The following is a 23530-nucleotide window of genomic DNA, read 5'->3' as shown; positions in this document are numbered from 1 at the left end:
TTATGATAGATGTAAATTTCTCAAAATATTGTTGCCTTGCAAGGGAATACTTACTGCCTCAATAAGGACACTGGACTACATGCCTTGGCATGAATTTGGACACAGCCTTTATTAACTTCAGCATGGCAAGCATGGAAGGTGGATCTAGCCCTCCCATGGTCAGTTGACTGCAGGGCAGCCCCACATCAGTATGTCTCCTCAACAGGTCCTCCTGACTAACCAGCCTGGTACTTGGACCTTGGCCTGCTGATTAACTGGGAGACCCTCTGGGCATTCACCTCTGTTGGGTTCCCTGCCACCTCGAAATGCAAGCCCTCAATTAGGCTCAGCATCCACCCATCCCCTTAGGGGGCCCTCTAACTTGGGGAGGCCAGCACGCAAGCCTGGCCATCCCCCAAAAGATCCACCTTCTGCATCCAATCTGCCACTGAGCCCGGAGAGTGGGGACCCCTCTCCAAGTTCCCGCCACCACTCATCTCTGCAGCCATTCACATGTTGCATGCCGCACCCCGTGGAGCCAGATGTCCATTCCCTACTCAGCCAAGTGCAAAAAATGTATCTTAATTATCCTATCTATCTAGATGTAAATTTCTTAAAATATTGTTGTCTCTTATCCTTTTTTGTGGTGGGGGTCAGTTGTATGATGGAGTAAGTCCTCATTGTGATCAACCATGCTCTTCCCTACAGTAGTAGGACCTGGGATGCTATATGTAGGGTCATAGAATTAGACTTAGATTTTCCTAACATATGTGCTCCCTGTGACCATGTTTTATTTTGATCTGCTGCACCATAGCAGAGGCAGGTTTCATAGCAGGTTTCAAAAGATAAGAGTCATGTCCCAAGTGGGATAACAGGCTCAGTGTCTCAGGTGGATAGCCATGTTGGTCTGCATTAGCAAAACAAATTCAAGTATGAACTTTCGTGTGCAGGCACTCTTCCTCAGATATAATATCATGACATTGAAGTAATCAGTTCATACACACTTGCCTGTAAGTGTGAACTGATTACTTCCATTTCAAGATATTTGAGGAAGTGTGCATACAAAACTTTGCTGGTCTTCAAAGTGCCACTGGACTCTTAATTTGTTCAGCCTCAGTGTCTGACATCTTTTCCGGATTAAAATATAAACTAAGGTATTACTATATACTTCTGATGTATTTGTCCGTGTTAAGCAGGAGGTTTTTTCAATCTCCTGTAAGGCATCTCCATGTAAAAGAAGAAATGCTGCAGAGCACTGAAAATAGAAGGTACTTTTTAAAGTTGCTGCTGAAAGGGAGAATATGGCCAATGTATATTATTTGTATGGGAGAATCTGCACAAAGAATCTATTGCTGTTTTTATCCATCTATATGATAATGGGCAATTAGTGTCAATTGTGATATTTTTATGTCAAGATTTTACAGGGGGAGTTAAAAGAAGACAGTAAAAGAAGGAGCAGTATGTGCTACTGCATACTAAATATCCTGTTATATAGTTCATCTCTTATATCCACAGTCAACAAAGTTATTAGATTCAAGACAAGAGTTGCATATGCTTCAGAATTACCGCTATAAAAATGTGCATGGTATCGGCTGTGCCTGAGTCTTGTAATGATGGATAAACAGAGCACCAGAATCAATTTCAAAATGTATTGTCCATATTGTATACCTGTTTGGCTAAAACTGTCAGGCAGATTCCCCTACATTCATACTTCCTGCAGCTGAAATAGGCGACATTTGGAAAATGTAAATATCCTTACATCTGTTCTCAGCCGGTCTGTGCTACTCTGGTATCAGTGTGAGATTTGTGTACAGTTCTTAATTTTTGACTACATAGATGCTGTGGGTTAGGAGCTACTTAGCTGTCTCTGTCCTTGCTATGCCTCTTTAAAGCTTTACTGCCTGTTATCTAGCTCAGCAGTGTGCAAGTTTCCATGACATTGTAGGAACGTCACCTGACTGAATGTAAAGGTTAATTGTGTTTGAAGAATAGCAGTGTGTTTTCTTTTGTGTAACAAGATAGTATAAGAAGGCAAAATAGCAGTAATAAGATGCGGGGTTGGTTGGCAGCGAGCTAAGTTCTGCAACATCCATTTCGAAGACAAAGTTACAGTCTGACTGGGTTTTGATTGGGAGTGGATGCTTGTTTTTAATGTCTGTACCTGATTGCCCGGCGAGCATAAATTTCAACCAGGAAGGGAAGCTACTGTAAATATCTTTCTCTCCCCCTTTTATCTTCTCAGTATGTACAATGGCAGTCAAGAATGTCTGTATCTGCATGAATCATGTTAAAAATACAATATATGGACATTTATGCATTTATTTGAAAGGCTTATGAGACTATGGGTATGTTTATATGAATACAATTTCATTATATGAACTGGAAAAAATTAGAGAAGTGTCTGTAGCTTTGTAAAAATGGTGATGTACAGGATTATCTTGGGATATAAAGAAATGGGAAAAGGTGAAGGCCTATATTAAAATTCAGCCTATAGGTTTGTATATTTGCAAGCATATTTTAAAACTATCTACCTACATTGTTTCAGTGTTTGGTGCCGGTTATGAAAATAAATGTACTTCATTTAAACATGAATTTTGGTTGTATTCTGATACTTAGCTTGCTTTATCTTGTTTGATGTCAAAATTGCAGCTTGCAAATGTTATCCATGCTTCCTCTAGATTCCAGGTAGGTAGCTTCCTAAGGGCAAGCAAGGGGCTTTAAACATAGTCTGCTTTTTCTCAGTAGACATAGTTTTCTATTTGCTCATCAACAATCATAACTTTCAAATTTAATTTTAAAAGCATTTGTCTTTTGGGCAAGAATTAAAAATTTCCAAAATATGTAATATAAAATATTTAATTGTGTCAAATTCTGAGTTCAAGGAACAGTGATTTTCCCAGATTCCTTTATTTTCATCAGCCTTGTTCAATAAGAAATGGGGAATTGGACCTATGTGTCGGAATACCCACAAAGGTTGGAGTGCTACAGAAAATTAATTTGATGGGTGAAATCCCACTGCCAGAAGAGAGGAGGGAACAAATTCACTCTCTCTACATTGTAGTGTTCCTCTCCACATGGCAACCATCGGCATGGATGCAGGTCCTACACCCAGAAATTATCAATGCAGGGGTTAGAAGGGTCTGCTAGAATGGAGAGGAACATGGAAAATTCCATGTTCTTTCTGTGAACACATGGTTTGACATAGACCAGTGTTTCCAACAGAATAACATTTTTAAGATCTAATTAACTTTGTGCATTAATTACATTAATTCTGCCACATACCAGCTTTTCCCAACTATCCTGTAGAAATAAGAGTATAAAAATTCCCTGTCTGCTTAGTTCTTTAATGATCACTTTGCTGCTGTTAGTAGTACTGTGGCTAACACATAAATTAGAGGCCCAGATCCTAGTGTAACACTGACCACTGTTGTCCCCACCCTCCCCTTAGACTAGAGGATAGCTTAGAGAAAAGAGGTAGGGGAAAAACACCATCCCCATTTCTATGCTGCTGCATCTCAAGGTGCTTTACTTCTCTGTCTGTTCACAGCTTTTTATGTCTCTGTTTCATTCCCCAAACAAAAACCTCCAAACTGTGTTACCTTAATTACTATTAGTGCCACCCATTCACAGCGATGGTTATCATGACAACCAAGGTCCTAATAATACTAAACTGGTCTATACCGATAAGTAAATATAGGACTTTTACTCTTCCTGCATTATTAAGTCTTGTTGTGACCTCATCTTTCTTTAATGATATGGTTCTTTTGAACAAATTTAGTCACATTAGTGGTAATATTCTCTAGTTTCTATCAATAAAGAGAGTTGCTCTGATAATCTTTAAGTCTTTCATCCTATCAATAAGGGGAAGATATCAATTCAAAAGCAATTAATTCTCTAATGTTTGTGTAACTCTTGCCTCTCTCCTTGACCGAAGCAAATGTGACTTCTGAAATAAAGTCAGTGCATTTCAGGTGAAAGTCAAGTGCCTGCACATTGACTAGAATTAAATTTATCAGGCTTTTATTCCAATACTACATGTAGTCTTCCATCTGTTAGAAACATATTGTATAGGGACTAAATGAATGTAAGAGACAACAAAGTTATTGTGATTATATTCTTGTTAAGCAATGGGTTATCATTTCTTTTATTCCCAAATTAGATAGCAAGATCAAGTTGGCAGAATGTAGGTTTATGAGTTAAATTCAGGTGGGTAGCTGTGTTGGTCTGAAGCAACAGAACAAAATTTGAGTTCAGTGACCAACAAAGATACCACCGTGTGTGTACACAAAAGCATATACTTTGGATAAAACTTTATGGGTCTTGAAAATGCCACTGGACTTGAATTTTGGTCTTTCAGATAGTTTGATCTCAGATGAAAGGGGGCATTATAGTTAAATCTTGAATATTATTTATTTTTCATATGACATGTGTGTAGTGTAGCCAAGAGATCCTATTTATGGAAATGCAAGTCTCAGGAATAGCATGGCTGGTGTTTTTGTACCTGTGACGAAACCTTGGAACACCTAGTCACAATGATCCATGCAGCAATCATCTCTATACTAGACTTCTGTAACTTAATCTACATGGGTCTACCCTTATCCTTGCTCCAGAAATTGCAACTGGTCCAGAATGTGGCTGCCAAGGTTCTTAGGAGAATTCCTTGGAGAGCTTACATTCAACCTGTGCTCCAACAGTTGTACTGGCTCCTGGTTGAATTCTGGATCAAGTTTAAGGTATTGGTTTTTACCCATAAGGCCATTCGCATTCCAGGTCCTATGTATCTGAGAGGCTGCCTTTCTATTCCCCCTCCCCCAAAGGGCATTATGCTCTGCTAATACAAAACATAAGAGCCTCTTGTGGCGCAGAGTGATAAGGCAGCGACATGCTGTCTGAAACTGTCTGCCCATGAGGTTGGGAGTTCGATCCCAGCAGCCGGTTCAAGGTTGACTCAGCCTTCCATCCTTCCGAGGTCGGTAAAATGAGTACCCAGCTTGCTGGGGGGTAAACGGTAATGACCGGGGAAGGCACTGGCAAACCACCCTGTATTGAGTCTGCCATGAAAACGCTAGAAGGCATCACCCCAAGGATCAGACATGACCCAGTGCTTGCACAGGGGATACCTTTACCTACCTTTAATACAAAACATCTGGTGATCCTTCACCCCAAAGAGGCTGCTCTGGCCTCAACCAGGGCCAGGACATTTTCTGTCATGGCCCCTACCTGGTTGAATGAGCTCCCAGGACACATCCAGGCGCTGTCAGAACTGGCACAGTTTTGAGATGCCTGAAAGACAGAGCACTTCCACCAGGCTTTTGGTTGGGCCGATGAAATATCAAACATCTAACTCTAACGGGATCCACTTTCTCACATACTATTATTCACCATTAGGCATGGGAGCTATGAACATCAGACTGATGACACTAGATATCTTTAACATACTAATAGTTTCCTTAAAGATCATTTTACCATAGTTTTAATTGTTTTAAATCTCATCTATTTTAAATTTTTATTATTGTATATTTGTATATATATATTATGTTCTACACCTCCCAGAGCCGGCTACAAGAATATACGGTATAGAAATTTAATAAACTTAAACATACAATTTTAGGATTGTCTGACAGCCAGACGAGAGGCACTTGAAGGTGGTTTGCTGTTACCTGCTTCCACAGCATGACCCTAGTTTTCCTTGAGGTTACTCCCATCCAAGTGCTAACTAAGGCTAATCCTGCTTACCTTCTGAGATCTGTTGAGATCAGGTATGCCTAGGCTCTCCAGGACTGTCTCAGTGTCTTTTGTACTGAGACTGTGGTGCTGTCAAGAAACAGAAGCGATACCTTGTTGTAACTAATTAGTCCAAAGTGGAAAGGACATCTGATAGATGTCAATGCCTAGTGCTCAGACACTTTGCATGTGCCATTGTATATGTATTAGTCAGTTTCTGCAGACTTGTAAACTTCCACTGAAGATAAAAATTACATCTGGAAAAAAGAATGAAACATAACTTTGAAACTCTCCTTCATGCTCCAGTGGCTTAAATTTAGATGGCAAATAACTTTAAAGTGTCTAGGTGAAATGTCATCTGGTCACACAGCCATGGTTTGTTGTGAATAGTGTTCCCATAGAGCTGTGCATAACCTGCACCAATGAGGTCATTAGTAATGGGATTTGATTAGTCCATGCAGCAAGCATACGTTGAAGGAACAGACAGAATTTGATAGAAAAGTCTACAGACACTCATAGCTCTTTGCAAATTTTCTTGTGGGTAGGTCTCATTGACCTCAGTGTGGACTATCTGGTATGTTTGAAAGTTTTTCCTACCCACAACTTCCCTACCCATTCATGTTCTGTCTATTATGTGCAGTTGGTAGCCACTTTTTATTATTATTACTAGTTTCAAAGCCCCTTTATAAAAAGGGGTTTTGAAAGGGGAGAAGGCGCGTGAGTCCAGCAGGGAGGGAACCCCCAGCAGCCGCGGTTCGCGCGACTGCTGGGGGTTCCCTCGGGCGGCGGTCTGACGTGGCGAGAGGCGCTTCGCGCCTCTCGCCGCGTCAGACCGGCAGGGAGGGAACCCCCAGCAGCCGCGGTTCGCGCGACTGCTGGGGGTTCCCTCGGGCGGCGGTCTGACGCTGCGAGAGGCGCCTCGCGCCTCTCGCCGCATCAGTCCGGGAGCAACTGCGAGCCGCGCTGCGCGCGGCTCGCAGTTGCTCAGGCTGGGAATCGGAGGGACCAATCGGCAGGCGCTTCGCGCCTGCCGATTGGTCCCTCCAATTGTCTGTCGTGAGGAAGGGTCCAACCCGGACCCTTCCTCATCACGGACAAAGCCCACCTCTAGGGGGCTTAACGAATTATTTAGTCCGTGGTGCCCGTGGCGCCACGGGCTGTTTAAAGATTATGGAATTTATATTCTGCTATGTCTTCGGAAATGCAGGGTATATTTAACATTTCATATTTCAAGCCCCTATAAAATGCACAACATGATAATAGTTAAAAACAATTCTTTTTCCATTAAAATTAAAACATTCAAAATAATAAACACAGAGACCAGCTGAGAGGGAGGGGGGAAGAGGCAGAGCTCTACCGGGTATCTTCTTGTAAAGGCCAGGCACCCCCTCCTCACATGCCAATGCATAACTGACTGCTGCCTGCCCAGGGGATTCTGCTGCCAGGCGCTCCCAACTCGACAGTGAGTCCTCCTCCCAACGTGCATCCCCCACAGCAGCAAAAGCCACACCAGATGAGTCCGTGTGGCTTTTCTTTGTAGAGGGGGAGATATTCAGAGGTACAGCAAAGATTTTCTGTTTGGTGGAGTTGGGCCAGTGTTTTCTATTATTATTGGTGTTGCTACTCAATCAATCATATCTCTGGTGGGATAGCTCTGTCATGCAAGCCCTCTGAATCTGGTGAAGGTCCCACCGGCCTCTGATCTCCTCAGGCAGTGAGTTCCACCAGTCTGAAGCCATAATCAAAAAGTCCCTGGCTCTGGTTGAGGCCAGATATATTTTCTTTGGGCCAGAGACCCTAAGAAGATTTTTCTCACTCCAACATAAAGTCCTTTGGCACTGAGTTCCTGTACTATTGTAATGATAGCAAAAACAACTTTACTACAATTGCAAATACTTAACATGGCTCATTTATTTTTTTTAAATGCTGGCAAAAGTTCTGCCTTTGTAGGTTGTACTGCCTTTCTCATCTGGCTCTTATTTCAACTGTTCTCTAAGTGCTGATAATTCATAAATCTATACTTTTAAAGAAAATTAAACAGCCGTATCTCCTCTGTGTAAGTTGATGGTGGAATTATATTACTTTTCAAAATCTTTCAAAAATTAACAAGTTTTCTTGGATCTTAACTAAGTTATGAAACATGAAAAAGTAAAGATGAATGAGATTGTAGGAAATGTACACAAATCTGTAAAGAGTTTTAAAATATATATATAGTGGATATATATCCCACCTTGATGTAAGTGTATTGCACTTTTTGTAAGTGTATTGCATTCAGGTTTTCCTTTCTAATAGAGAAATGTGATACTGATTCTCTATAAAAAACACAAGGGAAGAGAGACTACTCTCTAGATATGGAAACACAAAGTTTAAAAAAACTTGCTAAAGTTATTTCTTGAACTATTCCTAAACAACATTGTTTTTCTGTGAAAAGGAAGAAAGATGATTGGGGGAAAATAACTTGGTTGTGTTTTGTAGCAAGATGAACTAAGCTCATTTTCCTTTGTATCATTTTTAGATTCCAGCGGGGTGACTACCACATTGATGTCTGCATCAATGACTATTTGGATGTATTCTGCCCTCATTATGAGGATTCTGTGCCAGAAGATAAGACTGAGCGTTACATACTTTACATGGTGAACTTTGATGGCTATAGTTCCTGTGATCACACCTCCAAAGGATTCAAGAGGTGGGAGTGCAACCGACCTCATTCTCCAAATGGACCATTAAAGTTCTCAGAAAAATTCCAGCTCTTCACTCCCTTCTCATTAGGATTTGAATTCAGGCCAGGACGGGAATATTTCTACATCTGTGAGTATAAGGAAATTTATCATTGGTGCATAGCAGCTGGAGGAAACTATTGCAGTTTTTCACCTGGTCAGAAAGGACAATCTGTATGATCTACAGATGTGCAGGTTTGAGAATCCCCAGACAAAATTGCCATGAATATGGGAACACAAATGAAATTAAAAAGACATTTTTCTTTCACACATTGAATTATGTAGACAGCTGCATTCATGTGAAATAAATGTGCATTGTTGGAGCTATTCAGTATTTTTCACACACATTTTAAGAACAGGAGTGTTCAGTTGCTTTTTCAGTGAAGGTTCAGGGAGATGTTCTAGAGTTCTTGTTGAACTGGTACATGGTACAGTGCAAGAAGCCATGTGCTTGTTGTTGGATTTGAGGCTTCCTTGAAAGGAGAAAAGTGTGATCTGTACTTGTAATGGTCGTGCAGATGAAAGAAGTTGGGATGTTATACATTATTATGTTTCCTATATTCATAGCTGGGCAGCTATAAACTTTATGTTAACAGTGAGTCTGTATCATTTAAACTGAAGTAATGTTCTTGCAATATAACCACACTGTGTTGGATCCCATCTAAGGGACCGCCTGTCTGAATATGTCCCCCACAGAATGCTACAGTCGGCTACCACTAACCAACTAGTACTCCCTTGTCCAAAATAAGTGCAGCTGACCTCAACAAAGGCCAGGACTTTTTTGTCCCTGGCCCCCACCTGGTGAAATGGGGTCCTAGAGAACATCAAGGCCCTGATAAAGCTAGTACAGTTCTGCAGGGCTTGCAAGACAGAGAACTTCCGTCAGGTATATGATTGAGGCCAGTAGGCATAGAAGTACTAGAACATCACAGGGGTCTCTCGTACCGGCTTGGGGTTCTCCTCCTACATCCTCCCTGCTATGGAGGGATATCATACAATGAATTGACTTGCAATCATGCTGCTAGTTTTCAGTAGTTTTAAATTTATTTATGTGTTTTTATATAGTTTAATGGTTTTATTGTTTACAGTGTTGTAAGCTGCCCCAAGATGATTGGCTAAAGATGGGTGGGCTATAAATACAAATCCTTATCCATTGTTGTTCCTCTATATATTTCTGAAACAGCCTAGGGGGTGGGACGTGTCCATGTTGGAATAGGGCCAATCAGGGTGCAGCCAGCTATGCCCTGATTGGCCCTGCCCCTGCAGCTCTCACCCTCTGTCCCTGGACTCTAGCCTCTTTGCTCTCAGATGCCTCAGTGCCTGGAGCCAGCAGCAGGTGAGAGGGCCCTGGGCATAGGATCGTGGTGGAGGGCTTCCTAATGAGGGCCTTTTGGCCTGCTAGGCTGGGGGATACAAAATGCAGTGGGAGCAGGTTTCCAAGCAAATCCCGGGGAGGACGGTATATAAATATAATAATAATAAATTACCCTAAAGGAATTCACACACCTGCATCAGTAAATGAAAACATACTGCTTTAGCATCAAAGCATTTTTGCAGAGATATTTGGTTTAGAGGTGAGTTAGTGGGAGAAGCAAATTCTAGAACTGAAACAGCATTGTGGCTGTATACAAACATTACAGTGACTTAAATAAGGGATTGTAGTTTTAAGATTTTGATGACCTCAGAGTCATGTTACTTCCTAGTAAGATTGTTAAAATTATTTTGCTTTAGTAAGTAGATTTCATGCAGTTCACATGTGTAGACTCTACAAGTACAAATACATTTTAAGCATTTTAATAACAATATATGTACCACATTTTAAGCTAAGTAAGGTGTTAGTTTTAAAACCTAAATCAGATCCCAGTTGAAATTTTGCTAGTTTTTTTGTTTCACATATATTTGTATAGTGCCATCAATATGTGTGGCCCTAAACAAAATACAAGACAAAAGATCTCTGCCTCAAGAATAGAATCTAAAATCAAGGACAAAAAGAACAGAGGATATGGGAAAACAGCATACAATCAGACATCATGCACAGCTAAATTGAAACATCTGTATGCTGCAATGGACAAATATATGGCTTGTTCTCATTCCTTTTCTGAAGGCAGGACTGAAGAATTGCATCTTGTGATAGGACAAACTCCAATATATTTTTCTGTTCTGTGCATAGTAGACAAATGGCATTTGAGCCTGTCACAGCAAATGATATTAAATTATGTTTTTTTTAGTTTAAATATTTATATACCCACCTTTCTCCTGAGCATCTCAGGGCCCACAGATGAAATTGGAGTTTATTCCAGTTGTAGCTGTCAAGTCTCATTCCAGTCTGGCTAGAGATGTGGTGCCTTCCAGTGAGGAGGATTTCAACCATCCCCATGTCAGTAAACATAGGGCATGCCATGCTATTGGTCAACATGTTTTATTGACAACTCAAACTTACAGCCTAGGCCCAAAAGCCTAACTTGTGACCCTTTGGCCAGACTTGCACAGCAGGTCTACTTGAGTTGGCCTCACTCTCTGTCTTTGTTCCCCAAGGGCCAGGAGGCTCTACCTACTCCCTGTTTCCACACTAATACAGTATGCTATCTGAATAAACTAGGAAGAAAATATGATCATTTCACTGACAGGTTTGTTTTCAATGACAAGTAAGGACATAAAGGGTTCTTCCAAAGACAAAGGTGGAATTTTGAGAGGGACCTTGTAGGAAATAAGTCAAGGAGGGTGATGATGGTATTCTTGCAGGCAAGGCAGTTCAAGGCAATATAAGTGGGGGTGTACAAAAATATCCCCCCCCCACCTGGTATCTTTCAGATTTGAATATATTGAGCCCAAAAAATATCAGTGTTTCCCAACATTCCCATATCCCATTAGCCCTATGGTGTTCAGATTCGGTATATATTTAGGAATTATAATTTTTTTCAGCTCCATGAGTCTGAGGCATTTAAAGTGACTGCCTTCTTTAAATGCATTCTCCACTCCAAGCGGCAAGAGAGCCTCACAGGGAACCTGGCAATCCTAAGAGGAAGACTCTCTGTGCACAGCAGTCTTGACCTTAGTAAGGTTTTTTATTTGCCAGGCCAAGGTTGAAAAAAGTCATTTACTTGTTCACTATTTACAATTTCAGGCTGTAAATATTTATTTAGATCTTCCTGCACTTTCCAGACTCACAGGACTGATGCTGGTCTACCTGTCTGTGCCCCAGAATACAAACAGTTGCTGGTAAGGGCTGGCCATAACCCATAGGCCAGGAGGGACACTCCTGCACCACTCCCTACCAACTGCAGGCAAACATGGCTCCTTTGAAGGCTGGACTCTGAGGCATTGTATGATTTTGAAGTCCCACCTCCAAACCTTCAGGAATATTTCCAACCCAGGGGTAGCCAACCTACAGGTGTGGCCTGGAGAGCTCCTGGAATTACAGCTCAGCTGCAGAGTATAAAGATCAGCTCCCCAGGCAGAAAGGGCTACTTTGGACAGGGCTGTGGTAGAGAAAAAACATTTAAGGCCTCCCACATAGGTTGAATTGAATTGAAAGATTTGAGGCCTACTGCACAGGGTTGTTGTGCAGATGAAACAGGAGACAAAAGAACCAGTTTCATCTGCAGAATAACGCTGTGCAATGGCCTCAAATCTGCAGAGAGTTGCAAAGAAGAAAGACACATGGCTTGGCTGTATCTAACCCCCGGCCAGAGCAGTATTTTAAGTGAGATGGGGCTTTTCTGTGGCCTCCCTGTTTGGCAGAAGGGGAAAGCTCCTCCCCCCCACTCAGAAGGAATGCCCATCCCCATGGCCTCAGGCTTCCCTGGGTTGCTCTTGGAATCGCCCCCCTCCCCTCAGTCAGGGGCTAATCAGAGGCTCCTTCACAGGAGGCTTGAAGGGGGGAGGGAGCGCACTATCCAGCCTCCTGCCAGCTCTGTCAGGGTTCTGAGGCAAAATTACAGTTGGACATGACAGTTAGGACAGCCTTGGGGCGAAAAGGGCTGGTGCATCCTGTCCAAGCCTCCGTTCTCATCCCCCTTGGCAGCCCTACTGACCTCCTCTCCCTTTGGTGGTCAGGAGCAGACTGGCAGCCTTTTCTCCAGATTGCCCCTGGCTGGATGGAATTTTGGTCTGTCGTGGTGAGGGACCAATCGGAAGGCACTTCGCTTGTCAGCCCCTTACTGTTTTATTATGTTCTGTTGGCTTTTGGAGAAGACAAGTTCAGCAAATGATCATCCTACATTTCTGAGACTACTATGTATGTAAGCTTTCAAGATGAGAATTTTCAATGGCTCTAACTACCTGAAGTCCTGTTTAATAAGAAATGCAAAATCCACTGAATTATATCAGCTACTTCTATCTTTATAATCATCATCATCATCTTTAAGTTTACAACTCATTTTCATTATTTGTGTTCAAATTCGGTGTTTTGTCTTCCATTACCTTTATTTAGCAGAATTATTTAGCTGTCAGAGTTTATCATAAAAGTAATTGTTCAGAGTTTTTTTTCTATTCAACTGAAATTACATTTTAAATGAAAGGCAAAATAGCACAAAATTATAAGTAAAATGATGATTGTTTAGAAGTAGCATATTGGCCTTTTATCACATTAAATTATTTTTTTTTGCTATGTGTTAGAGCATAGAAAGTTCTTTTTCTATTTTTGCCACTTACATTTTAATCTATTTCATGAAATAGAAAATTGGTACAGAACAAGTGGGAACTCACAAAGGAACTCATCTCCACTACCACTGTTTCCTCTTGCCCTTCCTGAAAGCCCCCTTTTCATTCTCCCTTCTCTCCCAACAGCCAACCTGCATTTATCTGCCCCTCTGTCTTCAGCTTTCCAGAAGCTTCTGGAAAAACATAAAAACTATGACCCACTTGTGTGGCGATGGCCACAATAATCTGAAACTGTAGCATGACCTTAAATTCTAGAAATATGCCAGTAAGATTAGAACTAGATGTGACAGATCTAAAAGACAATGTAAGCGAACAAAGTTTTGTTCACATTGATACTCCCCACTTCATTGCCTGGCAGTTCTCTTAGGTTGGATCTGATACTGGAAATGACTTGGGCTGGGAAAGAAGTTCCTAAAGTGAGGAAACATGGGAAGATAAGACAAGGAAGGCTCACCTCCCTCACATATGATTCCTTTTTACTGGGAAAACAAACATCTCCCTACCACTGCACACATGAATTGAGCCAGCACTGAATAAACAAACAGCTTCCATCACCGTCACAAGAATGAGAAATATGCATACTGGATGGATGATACACTTCTGGGTAACAGCCTTTGTGACTGAGATCTTAGGGTTCCTGAGGTCATGTATGTTTGAGCAGTGTACACATTGGCTTTCATGTAGCAAAAAGGACAGCAATCATAACAAAATCCATTCCATTGTTATCTTTTGCTAGGAATCTCATTTGTGTCCTATGTTATTTTGAACTCAGAAAACTGTATTTACACTTCTAGAAGAAGAAGAAGAGTTGGTTCTTATATGCCGCTTTTCTCCACCCGATGGAGGCTCAAAGAGGCTTACAGTCACCTTCCCTTTCCTCTCCCCACAACAGACGCCCTGTGAGGTGGGTGACGCTAAGAGAGCCCTGATATCACTGCTCGGTCAGAGCAGTTTTCTCAGTGCTGTTGCGAGCCTTAGGTCACCCAGCTGGCTGCATGTGGGGGAGCGCAGATTCAAACCTGGCTCGCCAGATTAGAAGTCCACACTCCTAACCACTACACCAAGCACATAATTTATTGGGCAGATTCTTTTCTGCCATGAACTGACTTTAAGGAATGAAACTGACTTGAAAACTTGTTTAGCATATCAAAATACTTCAATGTAAAAATCATAATTCAAGGTTTGCAGGGTTAAATTATTATCATCACTATCCCCTTTAATTTATAGTAGAAAAATGAACAGCAGAAACTAGATACTCAAGTGACTCAAGGAATTTTGTCTTTCATAGTTTGATTACCCATAGTTTGGAAAATATGGAAAACTCAACAGTGGTCACAGGATTGGAAAAAGTCAGTTTACATTCCAATGCCAAAGAAGGGCAATGCCAAAGAATGTTCAAACTATCGCACCATTGCACTCATTTCTCATGCTAGCAAAGTTATGCTCAAAATCCTACAAGCTAGGCTCCAGCAATATGTGGACCGAGAACTTCCAGAAGTACAGGCAGGATTTCGAAGAGGTGGAGGAACTAGAGATCAAATTGCCAACATACGCTGGATCATGGAGAAAGCTAGGGAGTTCCAGAAGAACATCTACTTCTGCTTCATTGATTATGCTAAAGCCTTTGATTGTGTGGAGCACAACAAATTGTGGCGCGTTCTTAAAGAGATGGGAATACCAGAGCATCTTATCTGTCTCTTGAGAAACCTATATGTAGGTCAAGAAGCAACAGTGAGAACTGGGCATGGAATCACTGAATGGTTCAAAATTGAGAAAGGAGTTCGGCAAGGCTGTATACTGTCGCCTTGCCTATTTAACTTTTATGCGGAGCACATCATGAGAAAGACTGGGTTAGATGAGTCACAAATTGGGATCAAGATTGCAGGGAGAAATATCAACAACCTCAGATATGCAGATAATACCACTCTAATGGCAGAAAGCGAAGAGGAACTAAAGAGCCTTTTGACATGGGTGAAGGAGGAGAGTGCAAAAGTTGGCTTGAAACTCAACATCAAGAAAACGAAGATCATGGCATCTGGCCCTCTCAATTCCTGGCAAATAGATGGGGAAGAAATGGAGGTAGTGACAGATTTTATTTTCCTCCAAGATCACTGCAGATGGGGACTGGAGCAAAGAAATGAAAAGACGCTTGCTCCTGGGAAGGAAAGCTATGATAAATCTAGACAGCATCCTAAAAAGCAGAGACATCATCCCTGCCAACGAAAATGCATCTAGTCAAGGCTATGGTCTTCCCAGTTGCAATGAATGCCTGCGAAAGTTGGACCATAAGAAAGGCTGAGCGTCAAAGAATTGAGGCTTTTGAACTCTGGTGCTGGAGAAGACTCTTGCAAGTCCCTTCGACTGCAAGGCGAACAAACCGGACAGTCCCAGAGGAGATCAGCCCTGAATGTTCCTTAGAAGGCCAGATTCTTTTTTTTTTCATTTGTAAAGTATTTATTTGTATGAATTGTGAAAACAAGTCCAAACCAATATTCATAACGGTCCTCCTCATGTATTACATTCAACATAAAATTACTTATCTCTATTTTCAATATAAATTGCTTACTATTTCACCTGAATCTAAATAAGCTACAATAAAAATTCTTGTTTACAACCACTCTTTCTTCTAACCCTGACTTTGATCAAAGTAACTAAGTTTTACAAAATATATGTTGTTGTTGTTGTTATTATTATTATTATTATTATTATTATTATTATTATTATTATTATTTAATTTTTTAGACCGCCCTTCTCCCAATAGGTCTCAGGGTGGTTTACAACATAAATAGTTAAAACACAATAAAATCCCCATAAAAACCCCAATTAAAAGTTACATATAACATATCACATAACATATAGCGGCGGTGGTCACAATTCTGATCTTAGTTCAGCCTGGTGGAGAGAATAATGTTCAGAAGAGGGTGGCACCAATACAATACATCTAACCATGATCTCGATGTTAGAGATCTCAATATTGGAGGGGATCCTCTGATGGATTAGTGGGAGAGCTGCCCTGGCCTCAACCATATGCCTGGCGGAAGAGCTCCGTCTTACAGGCCCTGCGGAAAGCTGGTAGATCCTGCAGGGCCCTTAGCTCTTCTGGGAGCTCGTTCCACCAGGTTGGGGCCAGGACTGAAAAGGCCCTGGCCCGGGTCGAGGCCAGGCGCACATCCCGTGGGCCCGGGACAACCAGTAAATTCATACCTGCAGAGCGGAGTGCCCTGCGGGGGGCGTAAGCAACCAAGCGGTCCCGCAGGTAGACGGGAAAGTCAATTTTAGATTGACTTACACAAACATGCTGAATGTGTGTATCTGTGATTGTCAAAGTCTTATGTCTTAATTGAGAAGGCCAGATTCTGAAGATGAAACCGAAATATTTTGGCCACCTCATGAGAAGGAAAGACTCCCTGGAGAAGAGCCTAATGCTGGGAGCGATTGAGAGCGATTGAGGGCAAAAGAAGAAGGGGATGACAGAGAATGAGGTGGTTGGATGGACTCACTGAAGCAGTTGGTAAAAACTTAAATGGACTTCAAGGAATGGTAGATGACAGGAAGGCCTGGAGGATCATTGTCCATGGTGTTGCAATGGGTCGTACACAACTTTACACCTAACAACAACAAAGTTTGGTCACCCAGTTGCTTTAGACATTCTGAGTGAAATCAGAGCAATGGGAAAAATTTAATAGATGTGTGTTTTTATTTTATTATTGGTATTTTTGTGAAACATTAAAGATACAAGCAAGCTGACCTTTAAACGAAAATTTGTGCTTAATCTGGTGTGTAGATTAAAGACAGGCTGCTATTAGAAGAATTAAGTGCTGGGCTAGTAAAAGAAAAGCTGGAGCACTTACTACTGTCTAATAGATTTTGATGTCGGTAGTGTTCTTAAAACTCTCAAAGGGAGTGTTAAAAGCTGTTGCATAATTTGAGCATAGAGAAATATCTGTATAACAAAATGAAGATGGAAGCAGAACTCATACTGGTCTAAGTTGTATGACAGTTTTTTTCCCCTAAATGCTTGTCATATAATAAATTGAAAAGAGATTATTTAGATTCCTGCTGTTCAAAAATTCAAGTGTCATTAACACATTGAAAGGGGGAGTATAAATGGAGATGGGGTGTGCTACAAATCTGCATCTTTGAGAATTGTTTCATGAGTATATTGTAGAAAATCTTGCTTGTGAGGGGATGAATTAATTCTTTCCACAGTTAATATGCTCAATTGATACTAGCTTTCTTCTCTTCTGTAAAGGAAGAGATAAAGTTTTTTTTCTTCCTTTTCATCACAAACTGGAAGTAGGCCAGTCTGCCTCATAGGAGAATAAAAGACATGTTTTCTGTGATTCTGATTTAATGAGTTAACAAGGGGTATGGAACGTGGGAAAATGTACTAAGAGATATTATTTTAAAGGTGCCTTTTTACAACTGATTCTTGCTTTGATATGACATAGGGCTAGTCTATGTTCAACGTTCAATATACTGCATTCATTAAATGACCACATGTACAACCAAATAACATTCTTTGTGAAGTTAACTCAGGTAACATTTAGAACAAATTTCACTTATCACTAAATGTAAAATGTTCAGGAAGTGAGTTCAGTGGGTTGGATCTTGTGCAAAATTTGTGTCACAGCTGTTGTGCACGCAAAAACACAAGGAAAGTTGGCAATAACTGCTTGTATTAAGTCAGACATATCATATACAGATTTTTAGGTGAACCTAACCATTCCTTCATTCTCTAAATATCTCTCCAATATACGATATGGGACAGGAAGACGAGTGTTGCTGATCATGAGGTCATGGAATTTTCTCTGCTCATTAATAGCTTCACAGAGCTCAGCTTGTATTGGGCCAGGCTAAGGGATATAATAGAATCATAGAATCATAGAGTTGGAAGGGGCCATGCAGGCCATCTAGCCCAACCCCCTGCTCAACGCAGGATCAGCACTAAGCATCCTAAAGCATCCAAGGAAAGTGTGTATCCAACCTTTGCTTGATGACTGCCAGTGAGGGGGAGCTCACCACCTCCTTAGGCAGCCTATTCCATGCTAGGCTGGGGTATCGCAAGGCAGTTCTCCAAATGTATTTCAAGTGGAGATGGCTGAAGGCTGACTGGTTCAGCTAGGTGTATTTCACAAGATCTTGTGTATCTATGTCATTGTGTATATGAGCAAAGTAGGTGTCATGGACCAGCCAGCTCCAGCTGAGCAAAGTAATGCAGAGGACTCCTTTGAGGACCTGACCCAGAACCACAGCTAGTGATAGAGACCACTGCACGAGGAAACAATGTCTGAGGAGCCAGCCATGGATCTGCAGCTAAGTATCAGTACAAGACACGACGCATATGAGCCCTTGAGCGGAGCAATTGGGGTGGTTTTGCCTGATATACTCCCAGTTTACTTCTGGGCTCAAATCAAAGTTCTGGCATAGACCTTAAAAACCCCGTGTAGCTTGGGGCCAATTAATCTAAGTTATCTGTATTGTTTCTGTTCTGTTTTATGTGAACTGCCCTGAGTCTTCAGGGAGGGCGGTATATAAATTTAATTAATTAATTAATTAATACCTCCTCAGCACAATGTGGCAATCTGCTGACCAGTTCACCTTCCCTGTCACCACAGCGTCATGAACAATGTAGGAGGAAGATAAGGAGGGAACTGCAAAACAGAAGGCACAGTGCTCAGCTGGCAGCACAGCACTGACTTCACATCAATGATGATGAGTGTTTCAGGGGCGGGGCTGATGTGGCTCACAGGTGCATAAAGGTAAAGGTATCCCCTGTGCAAGCACCAGGTCATGTCTGACCCTTGGGGTGACGCCTTCTAGCGTTTTCATGGCAGACTCAATACGGGGTGGTTTGCCAGTGCCTTCCCCAGTCATTACCGTTTACCCCCAGCAAGCTGGGTACTCATTTTACCGACCTCGGAAGGATGGAAGGCTGAGTCAACCTTGAGCCGGCTGCTGGGATCGAACTCCCAACCTCATGGGCAAACAGCTTCAGACAGCATGTCGCTGCCTTACCACTCTGCGCCACAAGAGGCTCTTCACTCGTGCTTAGTGTGATATATAAAAGCAGTAAACTAGGAAGTGGATGCATGGAAGCAATGTGTCTGTTAGTGCTTATTTTATTTATTTTATTTTATTACATTTATATACCGTCCTCCCCTGAGGCTCAGGGCGATTTACATAGAACATGAAATTACTGTACATCAAATTCACTTTTACATAGTGAATAAAAATATAACAACAATGGTAATGATAATAGTAACAATGATATAACAATTTAATAGAAGGATAATCAAACAGGGACATGGTTATCCAAGTCATGTTTGACCTTGCAGCATGTATTCTGGATTGGTACTCATCTTTTCTTGATGTTGTCCTGTTCAGTTAATATATTTCTGTGTTGATCTTTCAGCATGTCTAAATATGCTTTAAATTTCCCTTTGATTTTTTCGGATTTTGTGTAGCAGATCTCTTGTTCTTCCTTTTCTGTTGCTGAAACACAGCTGGCCTGATTTCATTGGTTTATTGGTTCCAATCGATGCTACTAAGCCAGCGCTGTATGTAGGGAATTGAGGCCTCTGGTAGGATCTGGGGATCCCCTAGAATTATAGTTCATTTCCATCCCCTGGAGAAGATGGCTGCTTTTGAGGGAGGTCTCCATAGCATTGTAGTCTGAAGTTCCTCCATACTCTAAATCCCACCCACTGCCAGATTCAAGCCCAAAGTCTCTTAAATCTTTTCCAACCCAAACCTGACAACCATAACTGCATTGCATGTTATGTTTACTGCAAAGTTTGCTTCTATGAGTTTACTGCATTGTATGTATGTAATGTGTAAAGTCTTCAAATCATGTTGCAAAACTTAGAAAGGTTTGTAGTTCCATGGAAATCTCTCGAGTTAGAATCATGGAAGGAGCCATACAGGCCATCTAGTCTCAATCCTCTGTTCCATGCAGGATCAGCCTAAAGCATCCACAATAAGTATCTGTCCAGTTGCTGCTTAAAGACTACCAGTGAAAGAGAGCTCACCACCTCCTTAGGCAGCCGATTCCACTGCTGAAATACTCTGTGAAAAATTGTGTCCTGTTATCTGACTGGTATCCTTCTACATGTAGTTTAAATCTATTAGTGTGAGTCCTTTCCTCTGCTGCCAACGGGAACTGCTACCTCACCACTTCCAAGTGACAACCTTTCAAATACTTAGAGAGCAATCATGTCCCCTCTCAACCTTGTCTTCTTCAGCCTCAACTTTCCCAAGTCCCTCAGCCTTTCCTCATAGGCTTTTGTCCCCAGGCCCTGGATCATGCTTGTCACTTTACTCTCAATTTTGTCCATGTCCTTTTTGAAGTAAGGCCTTCAGAAATGCACACAGTACTCCAGTTGCTATCTGACCAGTGAAGAACAAGAGCTGGTTTTTATATGCCATTTTTCTCTACCCGGAGTCTCAAAGTGGCTTACAATCGCCTGAGGCTCATTGCATGTTGCAATAACTGGACTCCAGAGAGATAGGTACTTTCATTTTAATTTAACTGCAGGGGATGGTGGTAACAGTGGTGAATGCATGGCCTGGTACTGTTCCTGGCTATTTCTGGCATTGGGGAGGGTGGGATGAGGGGGGCCATGGAGGGTGACACGGTCTTCTGTGTATAGTTCCAAGTTGAATATATAGCTCTCCTTTCCTCCATTTATCCACACAGCACTGTGAAGTAGCTTTGGCTGAGAAAGAGTGGTTGACCACTGAGCTTCATGGTAGAGTGGGGGGGGGGGGGGTTAAACACAAACTTTCCATTCAAAATCCAACATTATATACCACACTCTGACCATTTATGCACTGGGAAATTCACTGCTCCAGCTCCCATGCAGGAGCACAAATCGGGGGCGGATGAGGTGCACCAGGCCAAATGCTCCCCCGTGTGGGTGCAGGAAGAGGTGGGGCAACCTGCCACGACTAAAACTCTAGCCTGCAGCCCAGCATGAAACGTCCAGTGCATAAACAGCCTCTCTGTTGTAAGCATGCATCTTTTTAAAAGTATATATGAGATTACAAAGAATTGGTTTCAAATATAAATTGAGTAATTAGTGCTGGTACATGAAATATCAGTATACCAGGGATCTAGGTTCATGATGCTGGCATGTTAATATTGCAGATGAATGTGCAGTGATGATAAATGCATGGAGCATGTAAGTTGCTAAGCACCATGCTTTATTTGGGGCAAAAAACTTTGGAAGACACGGCAACAGCACAATGTACACCTTCATATTTTGAAACACTCAGTGGTAGCTTCAGAAAAAAATGTGTAAATTAGTCCCTGTCAGACATGGGAATCAAAGCGGAAATTAGAACTTTATAATAATCACAAATGTTTCTCCAAGTTGTATTAACACGTAGATTGCCTGCCAAAGTACTTTCTGGAATACTATCCTCCTCTTTGCTGCCACAGGAAATACAGTCATTATGAACAGTTAAATAAAGATTAGCTGTTTTCAGCAATTCATATGAGGAAGAATGTATTTTACTATACATAGCATATCAATTCAGTGCATCTACAGAAAGAATTAGTCATATGTTTGATAAAAATTGAAATGGAGACACAGCCTGGTTTATGTCCTTTGCAGTGTAAAAATGGCTAATGGACAAAGCAGAGAGAGGCTGAAACAAAATCAGGCCCATATTTCACACACACTTTTTTTTTAAGCTCTGACTTCCAGCTAACAGAAGCAAAATATCTGCCTGCTGCTCTACCCTGCATTGGATTATAATAGACTGAAAACAATCTCTTGTTGGTGTGCAAGCCCTCTGAAGTCATTGGCAGAGCAGCTGTGTTGTCTCAAAACATTTACAAACATTTTAACTGGAGAGGCAGGAAACTCAGTTGTGAAATTGAAACAGCTTTAGTTGTTAGGCAGCAGCAAGTGCACAAGCAATTTGAATATCTACTTCCTCGGTTTCTACTGTGATGCCAAATGAGAAACATTGTGTTCCTAGAGCTTGTATCTTGGGATGTTATAAGAATTTCCTTTTCTAACATTGCACTAAAAACATAAACAGTGGATTTACAAATATTTTCTCTGTTCTGGTCATTTCTCTATAATGTCTGGTTTACCTGGCCTTGGAAGCAGACCAAAGATTTATTATTTCAGCAGTCCTGCACTAGATGCTGTCTTCTATGTGTTGTCATTTTTAATTTTGGAAGCAACCAGCTCTGAAGCACAACACACAGAGCCAGTTCCATGCCTCCACCCCGTTTCTAGCTCCAAGCTCATAAAAAGGCTAGATGATCATTTGCCACCTTAATATTTGCATAAAATGGTGCTGTTTCCCAATGAAGAACATTGTTCCAGAGACTGAGTTTTTCTACAGTGCAATAGACTTCCTGCTTCCTCACTGCTTGTCTTTCCAGCACTTGTTTAGTGCCTTAACTGACATGTGACACTCCACACCTCCGTTGGCCCAGCTGGAAGGGATAGGAATGTGCTGATGGGTGATGCATCAACCATTGAATAGCACATATACTCTAGAAAGGAGGAGAATGGCCAGTATTTCCAGAACAAAATGGTGGCTGGAAATATGAGATGAGAGTACATGGCTCACTATACACCAAAGAAGGAAGTAATCCTTACAGTGGGGAAATGGTTTCTGGATCTTGGCATGGCTTTAGTTGTTTATCGTGGACTCAACCACAGAACTGTGTTAGGTCTCATCTGAGTAATACATAATTTTTTAAAGGCACATGCATATATGCATATATGCATAGTTCCACACATTTATATGGGTGGCTTCATATGTTACAGATACATGAGCTGTGTAATATGAAGTAAGAACTATGTGCATCTCATTGCTTTGCATGATACACAAAATGAAGAAGGAAGTCTGGGATAGCAGTATGTCCTCTTGCAATTTACTTGTAACAGCGATAGGTGTGCTGAGCAAGATCGGCATTTGAAGAAAGACATGGAAAACAAAATACAACCACCACAGGCTTTTTGTCTGCTACTTAGCAGAAGCCCTGATCCCAAGGATTTCCCATTACATACCTCAGCTACTTTCTGTCAAAGTGCAACATGAACAGCATCTGAAGAAATTGAAGACCCATTTGTTTATCTTTCAATTTGTGTGAGTGCAAGTTAGTGGGTGGAAGCAAAGTTTCTGGCCTTCAGGTCTTTCTGGAATAATATCCATATTTGTTATCTGTCAGGGCATACTAGAAATTTGAGATTAAGAAAAGAACTCTGGCTGTGCATTTAAATTTAGGGTATGGTTTTTCACTCAGTTCTAGTTTTGTAAAGAGACCTAAGGATAAAATGAGCTGCAAGTTATAAACTGGAGAAGTGCAGTAGTTGAAAGAAAAGCAACAATATAAGCAGCATATTAGGAGTAAGACAGAGGAAGGGGCTGAGAAATAGGGAATGACAAAAGAAGGAATGGGAGGTAGGGAATGTAAGTCA

At 41.5% G+C, this 23530-nt stretch overlaps 1 protein-coding gene across 2 annotated transcripts in view; it reads left to right on the top strand.

The window, feature by feature from the left end:
* The window catches only part of EFNA5 (ephrin A5), a 231417-nt gene that overhangs the window by 167695 nt on the left and 40192 nt on the right, over nt 1-23530 (top strand). For both annotated transcript variants that reach the window (XM_077347739.1, XM_077347738.1), the window contains exon 2: nt 8219-8511. In XM_077347739.1, the coding sequence (XP_077203854.1) occupies nt 8219-8511 (293 nt within the window). The remainder of the gene's footprint in view (nt 1-8218; nt 8512-23530) is intronic.

Source organism: Paroedura picta, chromosome 7 (genome assembly GCF_049243985.1).
Source record: "Paroedura picta isolate Pp20150507F chromosome 7, Ppicta_v3.0, whole genome shotgun sequence".
Classification (NCBI taxonomy): Eukaryota; Metazoa; Chordata; class Lepidosauria; order Squamata; family Gekkonidae; genus Paroedura; species Paroedura picta.
This window is presented reverse-complemented; position numbering and strand designations above follow the sequence as displayed.